The 25,398-nt window shown below is 36.8% G+C and overlaps 1 protein-coding gene across 2 annotated transcripts; it reads right to left on the bottom strand.

Annotated features, from left to right (window-relative positions):
• Nucleotides 1–4,565: 4,565 nt before the first annotated feature.
• col1a2 (collagen, type I, alpha 2) lies at nt 4,566–23,684 on the bottom strand. Of its 2 annotated transcripts, NM_182968.2 has the most exons (50): nt 23,437–23,684; nt 21,739–21,740; nt 20,884–20,919; nt 20,627–20,710; nt 20,276–20,332; nt 19,995–20,039; nt 19,733–19,786; nt 19,587–19,640; nt 19,453–19,506; nt 19,303–19,356; nt 19,137–19,190; nt 17,297–17,341; nt 17,085–17,183; nt 16,949–17,002; nt 16,522–16,620; nt 16,391–16,435; nt 15,908–16,006; nt 15,069–15,122; nt 14,858–14,965; nt 14,170–14,223; nt 13,184–13,282; nt 13,047–13,100; nt 12,825–12,923; nt 12,696–12,749; nt 12,519–12,572; nt 12,374–12,427; nt 11,678–11,731; nt 11,416–11,460; nt 11,219–11,317; nt 11,029–11,136; nt 10,831–10,884; nt 10,667–10,720; nt 9,354–9,407; nt 9,171–9,224; nt 8,931–9,038; nt 8,790–8,843; nt 8,650–8,703; nt 8,364–8,525; nt 8,166–8,273; nt 7,958–8,065; nt 7,820–7,873; nt 7,576–7,683; nt 7,436–7,489; nt 7,229–7,336; nt 7,060–7,113; nt 6,863–6,970; nt 6,432–6,678; nt 6,152–6,336; nt 5,798–6,040; nt 4,569–5,584 (listed from the first exon to the last, which is right to left on the bottom strand). In NM_182968.2, exons 1-50 carry the CDS (start codon nt 23,504–23,506, stop codon nt 5,438–5,440), a joined length of 4,059 nt encoding a protein of 1,352 aa, NP_892013.2. In that variant the 5' UTR covers nt 23,507–23,684; the 3' UTR covers nt 4,569–5,437. The 2 variants fall into 2 exon arrangements, with proteins under 2 accessions (XP_073786692.1, NP_892013.2); XM_073930591.1 differs by lacking the exon at nt 21,739–21,740 and having other exon boundaries at nt 4,566–5,584; nt 23,437–23,621.
• Between the last annotated feature and the right edge of the window lie 1,714 nt (nt 23,685–25,398).

The raw sequence follows: 25,398 nt of genomic DNA, 5'->3' as shown, positions 1-25,398 counted from the left end.
CCTTGGACCTGTTTTTCCTGAACCTGCAAGCCAATTAACATATGCTACGAGTTCACTTATTGATCTAAGTTGCACTACATGTTGTTCTGACTGTGAGGGTGTGCATTTATTCGACGATTTTAAGTCTCTGGAGGATTTCGATTTAAAGTAATGACGCAGAAATGTCCTCTCCCTCTTTAATTCGATAGCAAACAGGGTTAACCACAAACATAGCCAGCATTCTTTTCGTATATTCATAGTTGATCACTTCCAAGTGCTTCAAATTGCTTTACAAAATGTTGATTTGTAAGTGTCAGTTAAGATTGTTATTATTGTAAGTTATTTCTGAAATAATATTTCTGAAACTCAAGAACAAAGTTAAACCAAGTTAAAAAGGAAACTTCAAATGTTTCAAATTATCTCAAAATTTGATATAAATGGTCTTGAATCTTTTCTTAAAGTCATGTTATTAAATGTTGCATTCACTGCAATGCTTTAAAATCAAGGTAAGTTTACTGTAGTTTTCTGATTACTGATCAAATTGTGTGTTTGTGCCTAAAACAAGACCAAATATTGCTAACTGTGCTATAAAATGTACTTTACTATTTTCAATGTCCTTTTCACTCTTTCCGTATTTATCAGTTTAACAAAAAAACAAGAAATCTTATCTCGTAATTTTGTTTCTCATGTAAATATATCTTTCTTGTTTGTGTTAGGAATGTGTAGATGTATTGGAAAACAAGACAATTAATCTTTGGAGAAACATCTGTTATATTAGCTATTACAAAGCTGGGTAAATGCATTTTAGCCAGCCAGCCTCGGTGCTTCCACTGAACTGTCTTTCCATTATAAAATTGCATTTGTTTATTGTCTGATTTCTTTAAAGATCAGTGATCTTCACTGCCTGATAGATACACTGTTACGCAAGGGCCAGTATAAGATTCTGACGATATAATAACCTTGGATAAAAATATCACGGTTTTACGGTATTGTGATTACTGCTCTAAAATATGTTCTTTTCAATTTCTGGTTAAAAAAACTAAAACTTTTTCCCCTTTCCGGCTAAATAATTCAAATGAATCATTGACCTCTGCGGTCTTCATTTGTTTTTAAAACACTGAATTTAAAATGGCATCTTTGGATATTTTTTCTGCTGGAGATACTGTTGTCCTAAAAAACAAACAAACAAAAAAAAAAGTGAATAAAAAAGGCTTACACATACCTTAGGAACAGTATTGAAGGAAATTTTGGCGGTTTTGAAACGCTGACTATTCCAAACCGCGGTAAACTTTGAAAAACGGTTATCGTCCCATGCCTATGATATAAAGTGGGTCTAAGAGCAGACAAGAAGCACTGCATTAAATTCCATTTCCCCCTGTCATGTCTTTAAAAAGAAGTTTATTTTACCCCGGTATTTTCAATGGAGTTACTGTCTTTCATCTTATTTTACACTTTAACAACTAGATGAATTCTTATGTCTATTTAACTTAATGTATTGTAATTACATAACAACATTGCAGCTGTAAAAGGAACCCCATGAAATTGAAAGTAGTCACATTAAGCTTTCACCTGAAGTTTATCTTTGTCTGAAAAGCACTAGATGTGCATATAGTCCATTGAGATTAGAACAAGTAATATTTTCAAAGTGTTGCTAGTACTGCTTATTCATTCTTGACATTTACATTTAGAGCATAACATAATGGCGTAGTGTGTTCCCATCAAACTAAAATGTATTTATTTGCTAAAAACATATTTAAAAGGTCTTATTTACCTTTGTTACACCTGCAAAAATCCCGCTCTCAGTTCAAAACGTGTTTTTTTTTATCTAGTTTTATTTAAAAAAAAGTTTTTTTATTAATTTTTTTTTTTTTTTTAATTTTAGCTTTTTCTCCAACCAGCGCTTTGAGGCTGTGTTTGAAATTTAACTATACCCTCTGTTTCTTTGTTAGTCAACTGAGGAGTATATGAAATCCCTGAGCAGTGGAGGTGCTATGACTCCATCTTCTGGCAAGATGCATGAATTTCCTTTGCAATTGAAAACTTGTCTATGTTCTTGATGTTCTGTTATTTTGTCAAACTACTGTAGGCGTGTTGTTATGCAAGCGGGGTGTAAAGACTGCGAGTGCGTGTATATAACTTCTGGGGCCAGTTGCATAAGCATAGCCACCATGTTAAGACTCTTACTTAAGAATTATACTCAAGATAATCAGTTTTGAATTTTGGATTCAAATTATTGTTTTTATTCTTTCTGTAAACAAAATGGTGACCAACTTATTATGACTTGCTAAAGACAATTTAAACAATAATGATCTTTACATTTTACATTTAATTATTCAATGATTTGTGCACATAAATACATCTTTGGCTCCACAGAAAACCATAAAGTGCTCTTTATTTAACTTTTATTTTTGCTCTCATATTTATATATGCTTGTAATTTATTATATTTTATGCAGATGCACTGCATAGAAAAAGATTGGATTGTCTTAGTCGAACTAAATGAATGAAACATTTCCAAGTAGAGCTGTTCAAATCATAGTTGAAATTATGTTCATATTGAAATATATACTGCAGCAAAAGAATATATAGCAATGTCTGATTATTTTCAATATCACATATTACGTTCTTTTTGATGAAACATTTATAGTGTTGATTTTAATGAACAAATTTTGACTGTAAAAAATGTTCAATGCAATTTTAACATGTAATGTCTTTAAGTAGTCTGTGTATTTGTTCTGCAACAGACAAACCTATTTAACTATGGGTCATCTTAAGGTAAAAATAGCAGTTGTAAACAAATTACAGACCAATACATTGACAATTGTTCAGCACTTTATATTTTATGATTTCTAACCTTGTGCGTTTTAACCATGATGAATGAAGGAATGCCCTTGCCCTCAAATACCACTGTGAAGTGTGGGAGTGAAAATGGGGATTTAAGCAAAGTGTGCATTAAAGGCACTTAAAAGCTTTTGTTTTCAGAGAATGAAGGTCTCACACACTTGTTGTGAAAGACTTCCACATCTTTTTCTCTTACCATTAGTGGAGTTCTGCAAGGCTCTATTCTTGGACCGCTCTATTTTTCACCTATATTTGCTTACATTTGAAAATAATATCAAGTGACATGTTTTTTCTATGCTGAAAATACCCAGCTCTATATCCATTAAAAAACTTGCAAAAAAAAAACAACGTGTTTTCAAAGCACTTAAAGTTGTAGCTCCACCCAATAAATCGCTTTAGTCAATCTTTAATATTCTCTGTCACGGCTACACTGCATGTCTGTCATCATTTCATTTTCCTTCGGCTTAGTCCATTTGTTTTATCAGTGATCGCCACAGCGGAATGAACCGCCAACTATTCCAGCATATGTTTCACGCAGTGGATGCCCTTCCAGCCGCAACCAAGCACTGGGAAACACCCATACACTCTCGCATTCACACACATACACTATGGCCAATTTAGCTTATTCAATTCACCTATAGCACATGTCTTTGGACTGTGGGAGAAACCGGAGCACCGGATGGAAACCCACACCAACACAGGCAGAACATGCAAACTCCACACGGAAATGTTAACTGACCCAGCCGGAGCTTGAACCAGTGACTTTCTTGCTGTGAGGCAACAGTGCTAGCCACTGTCATTTGCATGTCTATCATTCCAATTGAAAAATATAGAGCCTTTTTCTATTAAACTATTAAACAAAACCTAGTCTGTGTGTGTACTGTAATATAAACTAAATGCTAAATAAAAAATACTTGCATTATAGCATTGAATAAATTTAATGTATTATGTTGACTAATATTTTGGACACTACTGCAAATTGATGTCCTGTCAAATAGTGCCTTATGAAAGGTTATTTATGCAATTTCCTTAGTTGTAATAGATTGACATTGGCTAATTTCTGGCTCAGAAGAGGACACTTTCACAAAAATTTACACTTGCTGTGTGCAAATGTTTGCTCTCTTTAACCATATCCATACATGAAATAGTCACAAAAACAAAAAAAAACATCTCTCCCAAATAATTTAGAAAGCAATATTATAACCGATGTGTGAGTGGGGATGTATATTGCCTATAGGCTAAAAATCTGAGCTGACGTAATCTGTCAAATTAAGAAAAATTCGTACATTACTATATATTTTTTTGCTGCGGTTTATATTGCAATATGAACATAATTTCAACTACGATTTGAACAGCTCTATTTGGAGTAGCAGAAATTATATTTATGGCACAAAAATCTGCTGCGCTAAATACTTAATCTTAAAACAAAATCTACATGTTTGTATTCTCTACAAATGCAAGCATCCCAAGTTGCAGTGACTGGCTTTTTATTTGAATCAAAAGTGAGAAAGATTTTGCCATCTGAAAAGCATGTCATAACTGAAAACAGAGGAAATGAAGCTCTTAATGGCATTAGACCCAAAACGAAAATTGCTAAGACAAACACCCATTCATTGAATAAAAAAGAAAACCCATTTCATGTTTTGACAATAAACACATTGAAGTCATTGAATTTAGGCAGATGTTCAAAATGTCTAATTAAGTCAGACATTTTGTTCCCAACATTAAAGCACTTAACTCATGAAATAATTTGTTTCGGAACAATGGACATGCTTTATTTTCAGAACTTTTCACAATTTATTTAAACATCTCACATATACAAAATAGGTACAATAAACTTTGTGGTTTGTTTTGAGAGAGAGGTCTCTGCAACCCTTTAAAATGGACCAAGTGTGCTGTCAGTATTAACACTGGGGGGCGTAAAAGAATGTAATGCCTAAACAAAAATCTGAACAAAACTCTCAGAAAACAAAACAAAAAACAAACAAAACCAAAAAAAAAAAAAACCAAAGTCAAAACCAGACATACATCAGGTTTAGGAATATTCCACCTGCTTAAAAATGGGATTATCAGGGGGACCTGTGCAATATTCCTTAGAGACAATACAAAGTAATACAGTAACAGTGGTTTTCTCCACAGCTGCATGTTTAGCACCATATAATATCACTGCTTCAAGTATTGGAGCACCTTTGAAACAGGACAGAACTTGAAGCCTTAGTACCATCTAGCGACGACTAGGATGTTGATTATTATTTTCCTTTACACATGAGGTAGTTTAAACCTTACGGAAATTGTGGTTTTAAACTTCCTCTTTGGAAGATATACAAAGACCACAAAGTGATGTATACTTTCATTCTTTTTATTACACTTCTTTAATTTTTACAAAATGATGACATGTCCCATAACATGGTGTTATCCCTCCCGCGTCTCTTTGGGCTGCTGTATTAATTTGCATTGCGCAATGCTCCGTTCAGTCCATTGGTCCACTCCGATAGAGCCCAGCTTAAGCAAGTGGATTTGCGGAAAAAAATCAGCATTCAGTATAAAAAAACACAGAAAGAAGGGCAGAGATTTTTCTTTTTTCTTTCTTTCTCTCGTTTAATTTATCATGAGTCTATTTATTTGAAACAGACTGGGCCAATGTCCAAACCAAACTCTTGATCTGCGCCACCAATGTCCAAAGGTGCAATGTCGAGGATGGGAAGGCGAGATGGTTTATTTGTTCTGTATTCAATGACTGTCTTGCTCCACTGGCCAGTGTGTCTCTGCAGATATGGAACAGGAAGACAAAACTTATTAGTTGATGTATTCTTGCCAAACACCAATGTGTCATAAGCATGCCAAAGTGTTGTAAACATGCTCGCATCTCATGTAATTGTGATATTATCTCACATGCATGGTGGACACTATGCTCCTTGACTGTATGGTATTAAACCAAATTTGGTACATTCCATGCTAAGTGTGCTAAAGGAACTTACACTGCAGCCATCCTCTAGGACGCTGAAAGTGAAGCGGCTGTTGCCCTCCGCCCTGAGCTCAACATCATTGGAACCCTGCAGCAACACAGCCTTCTTCAGGTTTCCATTCTCAGCATCCATGTAGGCGATGCTGTTCTTGCAGTGGTAGGTGATGTTCTGGACTGCCTGGTTGGCCAGTAGACGCATGAAGGCCAGCTGAGTAGCCATGGATTGTGGGCTCAGGGTCTCGTCATTGTAAGCAAACTAAAACGGAAGAATGAAACAATACCTTGAGACTGCTTATAAATATTAAACCATCAACTAATTCCTCTGTTTTATCTCTTTGACTTGCTGTTGGGAAATGCTATAACGTACCTCAGTACCACTGTTGATAGTCTCGCCAAACCAGGTGTGTTTCTTCTCCTGGGAGCTTCTGTACCAGTTCTTGCGTGGGATGCTCTCTGGGTGGGGGTGGATGCAGGTCTGGCCAGTAGAGAAGTCGCAGAAGGCCTTGATGGCATCCATTGTGCAGCCCTGGTTGGGGTCGATCCAGTAGAAACCTTCAAGGGAAAGAGAACAACACAGATTATTAAGAGGAAATGGTGCTATTGGATTAAGATATCAAGATTGACCAGAAAAAGCTTTGTCTACTTACCGCTGCTCCATTCTGGGTGGCTGAGCCTGATGTCACGGCAAGTACGAGCGGGGTTCTTCTTTGAGCCCTCAGGGGAAAGCAGATTCTCAATCTGAGTGTTCAAGGACTTGATGGTGGCATCCACCTCGTAATCCTTGGCTCTAAGAGAGGCCTGGTCAGCTCTGTACTCATCATAGCCTCCAGATGTGTCATATCCACCTCCAGATGGGCCAGGGGGTCCGGGAAGACCAGGAGATCCAGGAGGACCCTGCAGTCATATCGGCCATTGATCAACCATATTGTATTTATACTGTAGGTACACGTTTTTCTCATTTCAAGGTTTCTAAAGCTTCTCATCTCGAGGTAAGGTGTGATTTTTACATATTTAATTTTTTTTCTGTCTTATTGTTGACAATTGATTGTCTCTGAAAACATAAAATGACAAGACTTACAGCAGGTCCAACATGTCCAGCGGGACCACGGTGTCCTGGGGGTCCAATTGCACCAGGCATGCCATTTGAACCATCTTTACCAGCGGGGCCATTGGGACCAGCTGGGCCCTAAAGATAAATGGTAGAAAATGACCTTTACACATTTTATTTAACTTAATGACAGAATTCTGAATCTTAGGAATGAGAAAGTTACTTACTCTTGGACCGGAAGGTCCAGCAATGCCAGCAGGCCCACTGTCACCAGAAGGACCCTATAAGACAAGTTTTTGTATTTAAATTATTTAATGCACAATCATTATACTAATTTGGATCAGAATTGATCAAAACTGTTTACATTGGAAAAATTCATTTAAACTGATAACCTACGTTAGGTCCGGGCATTCCCTGCAGACCAGGATGTCCACGAAGTCCCTTCATACCCCTGTCTCCTTTTTCTCCAGCAACACCCTTCTCACCACGAGGTCCAGCAGGGCCCTGTAAAACAAGGAGATTTTATTTAAAAGGAGTCTTTGTTCATAGACTGGCTCCATACTTGAGAGTTCTTTTGAGAAGGATAATGTCTGACATACTTACAGGTGCACCTCTTGCTCCAGCAGGTCCAACAGCGCCAGTAGGACCAGAAGGACCCTAAAGGAAGTATGAAAAATTGGATTGATTACAAATGGTATAATCTCATGTAATGCAGGAAATGTTGTGACTTTATTGGCACATACAGATTCACCACGGTTTCCAGGTCTGCCAACAGCGCCTGATGGTCCATTGGGTCCAGGAGCACCAACAGGTCCAGCAGTTCCAGGGGAACCAGGCTCACCACGGTCACCCTGGTTAAAATAATACAATTCAATTAATTTATTTATATAAACACTCTATTGGTAATTAAAGCTATTTCTACTTAGATATAATAGGAAATATGAAGAGATGCGTGTGAAATTTGTATAACATTTAAGAAATTAATACCTTAATTCCAGCAGCACCAGGACGGCCAGGAGGTCCATCATTGCCAGGGCTTCCCTACAAAACAACACAGATGCAATTGTAAATGCATGAAAAAAGTACCCACCAAGGGTGTTATGAAAAAATAAGTCTATAACTCACCTCACGTCCAGCCTCACCCTGAGGACCAGTCATACCAGGCATGCCAATGTTGCCACCGGGTCCACGGGCACCAGGGGCACCAGCAGGGCCAACTCTTCCAGGTTCACCCTAAAGAACACAGACACACTCAAAATCAGATTAACACTTTAACTATTTTTTTAATCAATTTGAGTACAGTCAGAATCAAGAGGTAAGTCATTGCACTTACAACTGATCCGGGGATACCAGGAAGACCACGGTCACCTCTGGAGCCAGGAAGACCATTGAATCCCTGTGATCCCAGCTGACCCTGAGGCCCAGCAGGTCCAGGTGCTCCCTATTTTTGAAAAAAAATAAAAGTTTATTGTGATGTAATATATACTTGGTAATATTTTGAGATTAACGCTTTTGTTCAGTTAGAACTTACAGGTGCACCAGCCTCTCCAGGGGGTCCCTTCTCACCAGCCAGACCAAGAGGTCCAATCATTCCATTCTCTCCTGGGGGACCAGCAGGGCCAACATCACCACGAGGACCACGTGGGCCATCCTTTCCAGCGGGACCAGTGAGACCAGCAGGTCCAACAATACCCTAATTGATGTGAAGAGAAACATTTTACATGTATGACCAAAAATCATTACATTCTAAAATTAAGCAATTGTTTTAAAACTTTAGATTTGAACAAGTAAATTTAGAATAATCTGAGTTTACTTACAGCAGGACCAGGAGGTCCAACTCTACCAGGAGCACCAGGGAAGCCAGTCAGACCCTAGGGTTAATCCAAAAATGAATGAGTTAAGTCCAGGAAAAGTTTAGAAAACTGGATCATAAATCAATCTGTAAAAGAGTACTTACAGTGGGACCACTGTCACCACGGGCACCAGGTGGGCCAACAGGACCAGAAGGACCCTAAAGATGCACAAGACAAAAGTCCTTCCATTGAAATGTTGTCCAGACATTCTTTTAAATAATGCATATTTGTAATCTCAAACTTACAAGGGGTCCAGTATTTCCAGCGGGACCGGCAGGGCCAGCGGGTCCAGCGTCACCCTTTCCACCAGCAGGTCCTTTCTCACCTCTTGGTCCAGTCTGGCCATCAGCACCCTGCAAGACGCATTGTGTACCAGTTAGTTTTCTGTGCGAGAGTCAAAGCACTTTTACATCTAAAACTAAATGTTTGAAATCCTAACAAGCTTTTAATAGTGGCAAACATTAGCAGAATTCACATGGACTTACAGGGGGTCCAGCAAAACCGGAAGGTCCAGCAGGGCCAGACTCACCACGCTCACCCTAAAACAAATGACAAAACTTTTGTCGAGTGCTTAATTGTTATGTGAATATCAAATGCACGTCATAGGACAATTTGTATGATAAAAAACTTTATCATGGAAGTAATAAAGAAACGAATAGAAAACTCACAGGGGCACCACGAGGACCAGCAGGTCCAGGAGGACCAAAGGAGCCAGTCTCACCCTGGAAGAAGACACAGATTGGTTGCGTCAGAATGATCTTTAAAGCTACTTGAAGAAAGTTCTTTTGAGAGTCTTGCAAGTTATTTATTTGAAGGTTACTTTTTTAGTTGCAAAAAAATAAATAAAAAAATTAAAAAGTCTAAAGGAATTTTAGCTTAACATATTAAGCAAGTTTTACACTATTTTACATTTATTTTATTTTTTCTAAAGAATTTAAAATAATTATTTAAGGCTTAATGCATATCAATAAAGCTCAATTATAACAAATGTTGAATAAAATGGCTTTAAAAATTTTTGAATGGTTTAAAATGTTGGCACATATCAAAACAAAAAAACATCCAATTTGTTTCAACATATTGAAAAGTTTCATAGAACAGAGTTCTAAGAAGAAATCCACAAACAGATGTAAAACGTATGGAGAACAAGTTTCTGTATAAATGTATGGCACATTTTAATAAATGTTGCAACGTGTAATCGCTGTTGAGCGTCTAGTACGAATCGTCAGTCACCATTGTTTTTTCCAGAGATTACTAATAATGATAAAATACAAAGAAATGAAATGGAATCGAACTGGGTAATGGCTTAAACCAGTGGTTACCAAACTTTTTTCATCAAGTACCACCTTAGAAAAAAATTGTCTCTCCAAGTACCACCAAAATGAGCAGTATTGAAATACAGTAGCGTAGTAGGGCCAGTAAAGCAGCTACAACTCTGCACAGTTTAAAAAAGTGGCAGATTACCTCAGAAATATAGGCTATATGTCATATATGGTATAATATATAAATGCTTTTTGATAAATTTTGAAATATATGTAGCATATACATGACATATTTCATTCCTCCACGTACCACTAGAAGGAAGCCTGCGTACCACTAGTGGTACACGTACCACAGTTTGAGAACCACTGGCTTAAACATTACTCTAGTGTTCATAAAAGATGGAATGTTATTTCCGGAAGGCAGCAATGATTCCATATATCTGGCCATTTTGTAACAGTCAGCAGGGGTTTCTTTAAACATCCAGTCAAAGAAGCAAACTACTTGCCCCACGAAAAGGTAAAAACTTTGGTATAGCCCTTAATCATCTTAAATGCTCTTCATTTTAATTATCTCAATTATAACATCATTATTTTAATTTTTAATGTTGAGCTTTAAATAAATAGTAGTTTTGGGCTGCTGTAAATGTTAGATTTGTATAATATACCATAATATCAACAAATATCATCATTGATTTGAAATAAAAGCTAAGATAATACTCTACCTTGTCACCATTAGCACCAGCAGGTCCAGGGGGTCCACTGGGTCCAGGAGCACCCTGCACGTAAGTTGAGGAAGATGTACCATAAATTCAAGATATGTTCGATTTTTTTTTTTTTTTTTTTTTTTGAAGTGCGCAATCAGAAAAAAAAAGCATGTGATACTTACACGGGCACCATCTTTTCCAGCATTGCCCTCCAGTCCTCTGTATCCAGCCTCACCCTGTATATCAGATAAATGTATTTAGACCACAAGGGATCAAATAGATTTGCAAACAGACTCACTATAGAATGGTGTGCATGAAAAACTCTTGTTTTCATGTAAACAGTAACATCAGGGCAACCATGACCAATGTTTAGAACATACCTTCTCTCCCTTAGCTCCAGGGGTGCCAGCAGCACCACGCTCACCAGGCATACCAGCAGCTCCCTGTGGTCCAGGGGCACCAGCAGGTCCAACTGCACCAGGCTCTCCCTGAATAATACACATTTTGTCAGATATACTAATAAAAACAAAGTATCTAGATGGCATTTTTGTAGTGAATCTGTTTGCATACCTTGTTTCCATCAGGGCCAGGAGTACCAGAAGGTCCACGAGCACCAATGGGTCCCTGAGCGCCAGCAGCACCAGCAGGTCCAGGGTTACCACGCTCTCCCTAAACAGTGAGAAACGAGAGAAAGAAGAGTCAGTTTATTCCTTTGAAGAAACTCTATGATAGTAAAGAGGACAGAAAATCTGAGAAGGGTAAGTCACCTTCACACCAGCAGGTCCTGATACACCTTGATCTCCAGGGATACCCTATTGAGAGATACATTTTTTGTTATTGATTCATATAATTCAGCTCTGTGCAAATGAACCTAAATAGCATAAGGTGCATTGGCTGGGTCATGAATCCATGTTCTTTAATGTTCAATAAATCAAACTTAACTCATCATCAACAACTCAGAACAGCAGAATGTAAATATAAAACAAAATAAAAGTATATGCTTGATGCAAGATTTTGACAAGAACTTACTCTATCACCAGGCTTGCCAGCCTCACCAACAGGTCCAGCGGGGCCAGGAAGACCCTGTTAAGGTCAAATAATATAAATAGTTGTAAAGACTTGTATGTAAGCAGACATTACTCACAATGTAAGCAGGTATAATGCATGCAAGATTTTTATTTTGAACAATTCTCACGTGGCGGTGATTCCCACCCTGTTAAAAGTCTAGCATTGTTGGTCACCAGCATTACAGTATGTTCTGCAAGTTGTGACCAGTAAAGGAAGCATGTTGCTTTATAGGAGTAGGAATACTAAGCTTAGTTTTACTTTGAGAATAGCATGACTACTTGCTTGTTTAATCATCACCATGCCAGATCAATTTACCAGCATGTACCAGTTGCACCAGCTTCTTATACAGGTTTGTTACGATTTTTCAACAGGGCAGCAATGAGTACACCAAAGTGGTGATTTTTCTATTCTGGAATTCTTCATATTAACTGTCCCAGAAATAAAACCTCAAGGTACTTAGACAGAATTTTAATCCACTGTGTTGTCCATTGGATTGAATTTTGAGCCCTACCGATGGGGTTTTGGGTGTACAACTTACTACAAAGGTTAATAGATGCTTCTTTTATTAATTTTATTCAGTACTTTCAGTTTGAGTGATGCATGTACATGAACTGCAAAGGTATGTGAAAGTATAAACAAGCATGATGTGACACTGACCTGGAAACCAGGAGCACCAGAGGGTCCCTGCTCTCCTTTCTCACCAGGGGCACCCTAAAAGTGGAGCAAAATGTTTGTTACCATTGAGAACCAGGAATAAGTAATGTGCTAATCTACATTGATAGAACCAAGATGGCCTACTTACAGCAAGTCCAACAGGACCAGCAGGACCATTGTTACCATCAGGACCAGGGCTGCCCTAAGAAACAAGAGAAACTAAATCAGAGGTGGCCAATAGCTTATAACTTACTCCTTAATACTGAATACTGATCAAGGTTTATAGCAGATATCCCCCCTCTCTCTCTCTCTCTGAAGTACTTACTCTCAGTCCAGTAGGGCCAACAGGTCCCTTCTCACCAGGCTTGCCAGCCTCGCCCTGCAAGGAGGTTAATTGATAAGATCATTGAATTATTGCTATTTGAATCTCTAAATACTTGCACAAAATACTTACAGAAGGTCCTTTGGGACCAGGGAATCCAATGTTACCAGGCTGGCCTCTGGGTCCAGTTGGGCCAGGGGGTCCGGTGCGACCATCTTGACCAGCGGCACCCTAAAATATGGCATATGAATTGGTATTAAGTGCTCGCAAAGCATTCTGCATATTGCTTGCATGTTTTCACACATTACTTTGGGTCACTCAAAAACTAGATGTGTAAAATGAACATGAACTCACAGAAGGTCCTTCCTTTCCAGGGGGTCCAGAACTGCCAGGGCTACCAGGGAGACCCTGAAAAAATGAAAGGTGATGGACTTATATGCTACAAAGTGGACTTAAGAGATTCATTGTAGGATGTTGGTTGTGATACTCACTCTGGCTCCAACAAGACCAGCCTCACCAGCACGACCAGCATCTCCAGGAGGTCCACGGGCTCCAGGTGCACCAACACCACCACGAGGACCAGGCATGCCCTGAGGTACAGCATTCATAGATTAGAGTCTTACAGCTTCAGATCAATGTAAATCTGCATGGAATTACAGTGATTAGCAGGTGAATGATTAAATACAGTTGTGGCCAATAGTGATGTCCCGTTTGTATGTGCTACATATTTCAATTGTTTCATTGGAAATAACCCAATGATGGAAGTTTATTGAGAAATCGCAGGGGAATTGATTTTATTTAAATACAAAATTGAACCAATTAAATATTAATAAATGATTAATCTGTAGTGAATGTACATTTTATTTACACATTGAGTTTCTTTGCATTGCTTAATAATACAAACATTCCATTATAAGCTGTAGCTTAGCCAATTTTTCACTCATTTTTTTGTCAGCTTAGTCCATTTATTAATCCGGGGTCGCCACAGCGGAATGAACTGCCAACTTATCCAGCAAGTTTTTACACAGCGGATGCCCTTCCAGCCGCAACCCATCTCTGGGAAACATCCACACACAGTCATTCACACACACACACAATACGGACAATTTAGCCTACCCAATTCACCTGTACCGCATGTCTTTGGACTGTGGGGGAAACCGGAGCACCCGGAGGAAACCCACACGAATGCAGGGAGAACATGCAAACTCCACACAGAAACGCCAACTGAGCCGAGGCTCGAACCAGCGACCCAGCGACGTTCTTGCTGTGAGGCGAACGTGCTACCCACGTGCTAAACAAATTTGGCGTTGTCCCTAACCCAATATAAAATTATTCCAATATTTTGATAAATAAAAGCAAATATTGTGCAAATGTCCTCTGTAGACAACATTTTTTGGCCTCTACTGTATATGCATATAAACTAAAATAGCATAATATAAGATATAGTGCAAAATGGGTAATATTTCTTAAATCTTACCATTGGGCCTGACCTGCCAGCCAGACCAGGCAGACCACGAGTACCAGCGGCTCCCTGTCAGAAACATTAATGTACATAGTTTAATAAAAATATAATAAGTAATAAATAATCTTAAACAAAAACATAGATGTTATGTTAACAATTAAGCATTCTATTAAACTGAATGACTAATTGTTATTTTGGTCCCACTTTATATTAAGTGGCCTTAACTAATATGTACTTACACAGGAACTAATAGTTTGTTGCAATGTACTTATTGTGTAAATACATGTATTTACTGTGTACTTATGCTTAATTAAATACAAGTATGTAATTAAATCTGTAATTAACTTTTGTAATTACATTTGTAAATACACTGTTGAACATCCCTTACACCTTAACCCACCCTTAAACCTACCCATACCACCAAACCTGTCCATAACCCAACCTCTATCCCAACTCAAAAGCACCACAAGTGTTCTCAAATACATTATAAACACAGTAAGTACATTGTATTTATTTTTTGATGCAAGTACATAGTAGTTAAGGACACTTAATATAAAGTGGGACTGTTATTTTTCTAACAGAAAGACCCTCTCTTACAATTCACTTGAGTTTAACTTTTTTTTGTTCTGTACATCTAGAACCTTTTCTTACAGACATCTGATGCCTACAGTTGAAATGTAGATCCCTTGCGTATCAAACTTACTCTAGGTCCACGCAGTCCCAAAGGTCCAGTAGGTCCCTGCTCTCCAGTTGACCCTCTCTTGCCCTCCTCACCAGAAGGACCAGGAGGCCCCTGAGGACCAGCACTACCCTGTACAGAAAACAGATGAAGAATGAAATGAACAAGTGCATTTAGACATACAGTAGCATTTACTGAACACTTTATAAAATATGTAGACAGTGTTTAGACTCACAGGCTCTCCCTTCACACCAGAATCTCCCTTCACTCCAACAGGTCCGGGGTCACCCTGAGCATAAAAACAGTTCAAAGGTTAAACTTAGATTAGGAAATGTATAAATCTGACAATATATGAATAGAAAAAAACAAAACAAAAACAAATGAACAAAATGGATACTGAACATATTTAAGTAATAATTTAGTAGCATCTGATGAATTATCCAATTAGTAGATACTTTTCTTCCTCTTTATGATTAACAAATTATTATTTTGAAATATTGTTTAAACAAATGACTGCATAGACATAGAAAATTTAAATTAAATCTACATTTTCTTTCATAAGTCAATGACAGAAATCAAGTTTTTAAGCATCAAAACAATTGTAATAGGGCTTTATTTGAATCATTTATGTATTTGTTTATTTATAGAATGAGTTTTGTTAATGTCTTTATTTCTTATTGTCATTTTTTTAACATTACAAAATTTAGTATGATCACTTATTCCTTATTTTTTTAGCATGTGTCTGTCATTATGTTTTAATTTTCATTTTTACATCAACCTCTAAAGAAGCAACATTATTTCACTCATTTTCTGACATTCAATTGTACTACATCATTTGTCACATTTGACAGTTTCATTTAATATTAATAAAATGTTTTTGAAAGTTGATGCAAGTTTAATTTGATGCAACACCTGAAAAAAAATCTCATCTTTGACCTAATGTCAAAATCTGTAATAGTTTCTATAAAACATTCCAGCCTTATTTTTTATTAAAGGCCTAAAATATCAGCTAATGTTTCATCAATAATAAGTACGTTGTGAATGCAGCAGTTAGGATTAAGCAGATGTACTTACACCAAGACCTCTTGGACCAGAAGCTCCACTAGGTCCCTGTGGGCCAGGGCCTCCTCTAGGGCCAGGGAAACCAGGGGCACCAGCAATTCCAGGAAGACCCTGTGAAGGTCATCAATTGCAGAATAATTACTTTAAATTTTAGAATATGTCCTGTTTAATTTACTCCTGAAAAAACTTTGACTGTTTTACACTATTACCCTGATTTATATAAGATATCAAAAATATATCAAAAGATATCAAAACATATTTAGAAGAAGAACCATTTTGTGGTATTAAAAGACTAGTACATGCCTAAGAAAACAATTAACAGCCAATTTAAAGCTATGTCAATTTTAAAATACATAATAAAACATGTAAAAGCTTTTGCCTTTAGGTTATTGGGCAGTTCTAACCTATAATTTAGTTAGAACTTTAGTGTAAAATGATTACTGAATGTCTAGTGAGCACATTTAGTAGTATATGTAGATTGGTATGGAAACTTACAGCTGCTCCTTTAGCACCATTGATACCATTAGCACCAGGGTTACCCTGTAAAAATACAAAGACAGATGTTACTTTTTCTTCTGCTTGATAATCAAATCAATTTATCTGCAAATGATTTGAAATGCACTTACAGGGGGTCCAACGGGGCCAACGGCACCGTTCGGGCCTGGCTCTCCTCTTTGTCCCTGAGCTCCAGATGGTCCAGTGGGACCAGCGGGTCCAAGTTCTCCCTGTCAAACATTGAAGACTTTTTAAGCCACAGTTTGTAATAGAAGGGCAGTTGCTAAGATTAAGGAAATACATTATATGTGTACATATATATATATATGTGTGTATACAGTAGTCAACATCTGAAGTGGGTCAAAAACATTTTCCAAAACTGTCCTAAGACGAGAATGGTTGTTGTTCAATATATATATATGTATGTATATGTAGCATTAGATCTAATCAAAAGATATGAACTGGCAGCATGTCTGTTAATCTTCTAGCCACATTATTTCACACAGATGCTCCGGGCTAGCTTTATATTTCGATTTCATTTATATTTCATTTATATACCTTGGGTCCAGGTGCACCAGGGAAACCAGGAGGACCAGCTGAGCCCAAAGGTCCCTGAAAGGAAAGAAAATGTGTTACTTCCACATTCGAGCTCCACCATATGACACATTTCAGGAGTCAAAGGGCAGATGCTCACAGCAGGGCCAGCAGGACCAGTGTTACCATCAGCACCGCGAGCACCAGCTGGGCCAGCAGGGCCAACACGACCTCTCTCACCAGGAAGACCACGACCACCCTGTACAACACGAGAAATGAGGTACGAACCAAAGTGAACAGTTCAAATAAGTAGGTCTTGTAAAATTTCAATAATAATAATACACTTTTTCTTATTAATAATGTTTGGCTTACTCTCTGTCCGGGGGTTCCATTTGATCCAGCGGCACCATTTTCACCCTGTTAAAAAAGGCAAATGTGAGTCTTTAAAATAAATCTAATGCAATGCATTTGAATTTATTCATTATATGGACTAGAAAATATGATAATGTAAATTGTAATATTTTATTTGTGTCGAACCTTGTGTTGAAGTCAGAACATTAAAACATATCAGAACAACAAATATTGTTTCTTTAAGTACACTCTTACAAATTAAGATTCCAAAATTGCATTTTTTTGTAACTTGGACAACATATTCACAATTATTACAAATTTTGCCTATAAAATCCACTAATTCACTGCATAAAAGTTGGTAAAATTGTTGTTGTAGTGGTTAGAAGAGAACTAACGTTACTCATCCTCCACTTGTTTCATACCTGTATACATTTATTTTTTCAGTTTGACACAAAAAGAAGATATTTTGAAGAATGTTGGAAAGCAGTAACCACTAACTTCCTCAGAATATTTTTATGAATGTCAGAGGTTACCAGCTTTTCCCAAATGTTCTTCAAAATAACTGTTTTGTGCTGTAAACACAAAGAGGAAACTAAAGGTTTGAAACCACCTAATGGTGAGTAATATGTTTTATTTTGGGTGAACTATCCTTACTGTAGGTATTGGATAGAATTAAACAGATATAACTCAGTGTTAAAGGTAATGAATTAATTAAATACCTCATTACTTCAGCTCAAATGGAGTAAGTTCACAGTACTCATATAGATTACTTTTTTTAACTCCAATGGTTTATTGCAATCAGTTTCCTCAAACGGTTTGAGTTGCCTTAACTTATTGGGTTTTACAGTACTCAATTAGTTTAAGTTCTCTTCATTTATTGGATTTTACTTTGCTCAGATTGCTTCGTTAACACAAGTGTATGAAGTTTAAAGTACTCATTAGGATTTGTTTTTGAACTTAAATAGTTTGTTGCAATCGGTTTCCTCAAACGGTTCAAGTTACCTTATTGGGTTTTAGCCACTGACTCACAAAGTATTTTTTTCCTATAGATGTCAATGACCACCGGTCTACAACATTCTGAAAATTATCTTCTTTTATGTTCAACAGACAAAAGAAACCCATATAGGTTTGGATTAACTTTAGAGAAATCTTTAAATCTATCCTATCCTTTAATATATGCTATTTACGTACTAAAAAACGGCCAATCAGCAAGCCAATAAGGAACTAGTTAAAAGTAAACAATGCTTCCCATACTAAACTTCTTTTTCAAAGTGTATAAATAAACATGTAGAGTTAATGTAAATTGTAAGTTCAGCATTGGCACATGGTATTGTTAATAAAAATTTGTCCCCATATAGTGTTTCCAGGTTTTCTCATCAGTGCCACAGAACTATTTAAGTCCCTTAAGAATCTTTACAGTGAGCAGTACTTAAAGAAACAGTTTATCTTGATGTGTAGAACATTTTCATTTGTTTATTACTTGTTTATTAGGTATAAAGCAACATTTGTGTAATGGAAAGAATCCATGAATGTTAAAGGTTCTTCATGTAACTATTAATGTCAATAAAAAATCTTTATATTTAAGCATTAGCACTTTCAAGAATTGGGTTTCATTCTACAAAATGGAATATTTATTCATTTTCCCCTCGGCTTAGTCCCTTAATTATCAGTGGTTGCCACAACAGAGTGAACCACCAACCATTCCAGCATTTGTTTTATGCAGCAGATGCCCTGCCAGCTGCAACCCAGTACTGGGAAACACAATCTGTAATAATTTTATGTATTTTTAAAGATGCATATCTGTGTAGTCTGAAACATTTTAAGGTATTAAACTTTTACATGTGCATGTGTGTGTCTTTACCTTGGCACCAGCTGCGCCAGGCTCTCCTTTGCGTCCATCAATACCATTGTAACCCTGAGGAGGAAGATATTAAGATCATGAGACCTTGACTTCTTTTGGTAAATGAATAAAACTCAAATTTCAGCTTCTTATGTCTTCTCATCAGTCCTCAACACTACTAACTTACTCTGTGTCCCTTCATGCCAGGAAGTCCAGGAGTTCCTGGGAAACCACGGGCACCCTTTGGAAAACATTAAAAAAAGATGAAGATCCTTGTTAGAAATATTACTAAGGTAGATGCATACATCACTGATTTACACATCTATGACTCTCTTACCTGAGCTCCAAGGACTCCTCTGTCTCCAGGCTTTCCAGGTCTGCCATTGTTGCCCTTTGAGAAGAAGATGAATATAGAGTTATGCACGGTTCGGTTATAATTTCAGCATTAGCACATGGAATTATAACACTCACATCTTCACCATTTTTGCCAGGGGGTCCAGGAGGGCCACGAGCACCAATAGCTCCCTGTAAAGAGATGACAGATAGAGAAATCAGTGTTAAAGTTCAAACATAATTTCCAAACCGTGTGAACACAGTGTTGACCAGAGAGCACTCACAGCCTGTCCGGGCTCTCCAGGCTCACCAGCATGTCCTTGCAGTCCTTGAGCTCCCTATATATTCACAAAAACATCAAGATATGTTATGTTATATTTATTTTTTGAGGCATGAAAAATTCAAATGCTATATGCACTGTGATATTTAATTGAGTTATTGTTTTCATTTACATAATATATATGAAAGTGTATATATAAGGATCAATTTATCAGTTCATGTAATATCATTAATAAAAATAAAATAAAACAATATTAAAGTACTTACAGGAGCACCAGGAGATCCAGAAGGTCCTCTGGGTCCCATCAAACCCTGCAAAAGTGAAAGTGAAAGTAAAAATAAATGGCCTGAGGATTTATTATGATCAGCAAGGGTTCAGATATTATGATGAGACTAAAAGTCTAATATTTAATTTGCAGCACACTGCTATTGATATATAGTTATAGTAACAAATGTTGGCGACAATTATATCTGTAGTTAGCATGTATTAACAGAGAGGATAGCAATGTAATATTAATTTAGGCTAACATATAATGGCATGAACTCACCATAGGTCCAGGGCCGGGGTCAGGTCCTTTAGCGCCATCATACTGAGCAGCGAAGTTCTACAAAAAGCAAATAATATTGCAATATTATAAAAAAACTCTTCCTGATGAAACATTTTCTTAGTGTTTCCTATGTTATAATTAAATTATGAATCAGATTCTATCATTGCGTTTAAAATCAATACAGCTTGTGCTTTTGGAAGGCCTTTTGAGGTCAAAGGTTAAAGGTCAAATGTTGAATATGACTGGGAGGATTGTGAGTCTCAAATATAACAACAAACACTCGACTGTAATGTAATGAACAGATTTAGCTTTCTAGAATTTATTTATTTATTGTCTGGAATGGAAACTTACTCCACCAAGACCAGGGGGGCCAGGAGGGCCAGCAGGGCCAGGAAGTCCAGGTCGGCCGGGTTTTCCATCAGGTCCCTTAGGACCCTGTTGGGGACAAGAACAAATGGAAAAATATGTAAGTTGAATCTACAGTATTGAGATGAACTAGCCTTTATGATAAGTGAAACTGTTGTCACTAAATATACAGCTTAAATAGCACACTGAATCTGAAAATTAATCCTTTGACCTATTTAAAATATAGCACGGTATAAACTTACCCTCTCACCTCTGGGTCCTTTTGGTCCCTTGAGGCCCTGTTTACAGAACAATATAATCAAACAACTGGGACAGACCAATTTGTAACAGCCTCTACATGTTAATAATGCTATTTATATGCATGTGGCAAACTAACAATGCTATGCTAACAATGCTAATGCAATCTAATGCACAGAGAACAGTGAATAAATAAACATGATTTGTGCTATCTTTCTAATATATTGTGTTCTTTATACTGCATATTAATCTGCAAATATTGCATGCACTCTCTAGTGTTTATCATGTGTTTCAGTGAAGACACACTCAACAGAGGTGCTCAAAGCAGTGCACAGGCCTAGCCAACATCATAAAACATCATCATTCTTGTTCCGCTCCTTTAAGCACCTTCTGTTGTTAGTGATCAATGTGATATTCAGGTGAGAAGTTTTGAGTCGACCCCAAATAATATTCCATATTTATGCCAATTCCAGTAATCTATGCTATGTGTTTTGTCCACTTGAGGGAACTGCTGGGCAAAATCCGCCAGCTTGGAGGAATTTCGGCAGCATGTTGATTTTGTTATCCTGAGTCCACCTCTTCGGAAGGCCATCTAAAAAGAGCCATTGTGCCCAGGTTGTGTGCTATGCAGGATAGGGTGGTCTCTAGTTTCATTGACATTTGCTCAAGCCAATCGTGCTTTCCTCCTTCCCGTCACAGGCAAGAAGGAAAAACCCAGAAAGTCCGATATCCGAAATGCTCTGGAATATTTGAGATCGACCGAAGGATCTTTTCACCGATTATCATCATCATCATCCATTTGGAGATCTGAGATCAGATAAGGTAAATATCTCTATTAGTGTAATAACTTGGATACTGACCGCTGTGTGATGGCGATGGGGTGGAGGAGGAAAACAGAAAGACAGAGAAAAGACAGAGGTGATTCGTTAGAGTTATGAACGCCACATCATGTTGAATTTATGAATGTTGAGACATTTATGTATAAAAAAAAAGAAACAGAAGAGCCTACTGTTTATGATTCCAGACATCCAACAGAAATATGTAAATGTTTATGCCTAATGCATGCAAAAATAAATGCTAAAATAGATGAATAATGCAATGGTATTTTTGCAATGAATGTGATGATTGCTTAAATCAACCTGATTTTAGTAGGCCTGAACTGAATTTTTGGCATATTTTGCTGTTTTTATTTTGGCATATTTTGTTAAACTTGCATTTATTATGATTTTGTGTCCATAAGAGTGGGTGGAAATATTGTAGTGTATTTTAATGTCTAAAAAAATGCCAAAGCAAAAATTACATCCTTATAGTTGTTTTAAAAAAAAAGCGTTTAAAAATATTATTAATATTTTAAACATTTTAAAAATATATTTTTTCATACTACATTGAAGCTTTGTTTTGCAAAAACATGTTAAGGATGTGTTGCAATGTGTAAGAAATTAAATTATAGTTCTATTTTAAATTAATATTATTTATTATTATTATTATTATATATTAATTTTTTCTATTTAACAAAAAAACTACAATCTTTTAATTATATATATTGAGTTTTTTTTTCATGAAAATACATTCTGTCTCATTATAATACATATAGCATTGTCCCGTCCTAACTTTAATATATTTATTGATTCAATTGGAGCAAGCGTGCATGTAAGGTCATCAGGTGTTGTTTACATGCTTAGGCCTTCCGGTTGTCTTGCAAACTGTGACACCCACTCTGATTGAGCAGTTATTACCCAGTGGGAAACGCGATATGTGATGGCATTTACTCTCCACCAGGTGGCGTATTTGACAGCTGGATGATGACCTAATGCCAGATGATGCCAATTTTTTTTCCAAATCAGATTTTCCGAAACTAAACTATAAAGTTATTAACATTTGGAGTTTTAACTAACTAACTAACTAACTAACTAACTAACTAACTAACTAACTAACTCTAGGATATAGATTTGTGTGTGTACTTTAGATGCATAACATTTATTTAATGTCAGGCCTATTGAAAGCTATTCTGCATATGTGATTTAACATTTAAGTATTATTTCTAATAAAATTAATTTGCCACTATTTAAAGTGTTTATTAAAATCCAGACAGTTCAGATTTTTATAGGATGTCGTCCAGATATGATGTTACAGACTTCAGCCAGCAGGGGGCAGATTTTACAGACCCCCATAATTAAAAAAAACACTCCTGGAGTCTGGGACAAAGATGAGGTACTACGTCCTATCCTTAACTTTAACAATAAAGTTTGTTTCATCACTTATTTTACTTTTATATAACACTTTTAAACAACTACTCCACGTGTTTCCATCTCTCAAAACGCAACAGATGAAAATATCCAAGACCACGAAGAATCCATTTAAAAAAGAGAGAGATCCGTCTGTATTTTACGTGAAAAGCCAAAAGGAAACGCCTCAATTCTTCAGATGCAGCTCTAGCTTTCCTTGAGGTAACTTCCCAGCATGATTCAACCCAAAACAAGCGCAGCAAATCCAATAGAAGAAGAAAGAATAAGCCTCAAGATCCTTTGGCTAGACAAAAAAGCATATTTCAAACTTACATTGACATGATGCTAGGTACGAAGTCACTGCAAGCAGCAACAGAATCCGGGTATCCACAAAGCTGAGCATGTCTAAACCGACATGCAGACTCCTTGTGCCGCAGTGCCCTGGTTTAACTACTTCAAGCAGGCATACAGTTGTGGTATAAACTCCAAACTTAGCAGGAACCTGCTGCCGTGATGCTAGAATAATAAAGAGCGACCAGCCCTATTTATATGGCAGGAGGTTCCCTTGACTGCGTGTCCAGAGTGAACCCCAAACCAATGGAGAGAGAGCCTCTATATGACTGTCATCCGAGCTCTGCCCTCATCCCTGCCTCTCTCTCTCTCACTCGCTCTCTCTCTCTCTTTCTGACTTTGGCAATGCTCTGACAATGATGACGAGTACAACGTTTTAATTAGATCCATTCTTTTGAGGACGTGGACATGGTCGAGCTTTAAGAGAGAAAAGCTTTGCGTTTTTCTCAGGCTCTTTTGCGCGTGAAGATGAACGGATCTGATTCTCCGCGCGCTCGACGCATCTTCGGGACGCGCGTCTGGGCGCGTTCACGGGAAATATCGCATATTTAACTGATGATAAACACTGGCTTTGCAGGCTTAATAAGTTTGTTTAGATACTGTGAAAACATTACTGTATGACCACGTCGTCGGTATATGCGGAATAGTTTGGGTTTTTATGCCCTGATTTGCACTAGGATGCCCTCTTTTATGCATATAGGCTATACATTATATAGCTTAGTCGCAGTCTGTAGTTTGTGCTAAAAAAGGTAAAGCTTTCCTGCATCGTGCATACAAAAAGTACAGAGATAATGAATCTTTTATCTATTAAATTATTTAGAGATAAAAAAATCTATATTTTAAGACGTAAATGTCACTTTTATGTGATTTCTTTGGTATTTAGAGCTTAATAGAGTTTAAAAATAATAATTAAAATTCATTAAAGTACTGAAATTGTTGAAAAAACGTAATAAATCTTTAGTATTTTGAGAATTTTCAATTTATCAAATCATTAAAGCAGTACAATTGGTATTTATAATAATAATTAAAAACCATTAAAGCACTAAAATTCCAACAATAACTACAAAATGTACTTTTATATAAAAAAGACTAAAATATTTGAAAAAGTAATAACTATTTTGACATATATTGATTTGCGTGTAATTTTTAAAGAAAACTAGTAGTATATAAAAAATAAAATAAACATTTCTCAAGTATGGAAATAGTTGATGTGGCTTAACTGACATGCAGGAAGCCATTTTGTAGTCATGTGACAAGAAAAACAGGGATGTTCCCTTCAGACCCTCTTGACATTATTATTATTATTATTATTATTTATTAATTATTTCATTATGCAAATTAACATTAACAGAATATTAAAGGCACATATAAATAAAGCTAAGTCCGTTCTTAGAATCACTTACTGATAATAATAAAGCTCAATAGATTTTAAAAATGTAAAATCTGCATATGTGTCAACACTTTAAGTGTTAAACAATTTCATTCGGATTAAACAAATTGTCTAGCTTTATATCATATCAGTATATATATTTTTAAATTAACCTCATGATCTTAAAATACTTAAAAGATATGACATTTTTGTCATTTCTATAAAAGATACATTAGATTAATTTTAAAAAGTAAAATTTTACTTGTTTGTAAAGAAATATATAATTTTTATTCACTCATATTTAAACAAGCTGTCCGCTGTCAGACCCGCTTTCTTCATTTTTCGAACTCTCGCATGGATTGTTGCTTGAGCTCAGTTTCAGACAGAAAGCTGAAGGCCGGACTGTGAGATCTAATTTCAGCTCAGTCTTCAGCTCTGGCCACAGGACCAGACTTGCCTGAATCCTGCGCTTCAGTCTCTGCAGAATGTGCTGTTTAAAAGCACACAAACCCCACAGCATTTTCACCAAAACACACATTTACTGTCTCTATATCAGTGCTGCTTCACCCCGGCCC

The sequence above is a fragment of the Danio rerio genome, chromosome 19 (genome assembly GCF_049306965.1).
Source record: "Danio rerio strain Tuebingen ecotype United States chromosome 19, GRCz12tu, whole genome shotgun sequence".
In the NCBI taxonomy this organism is placed as follows: Eukaryota; Metazoa; Chordata; class Actinopteri; order Cypriniformes; family Danionidae; genus Danio; species Danio rerio.
This window is presented reverse-complemented; position numbering and strand designations above follow the sequence as displayed.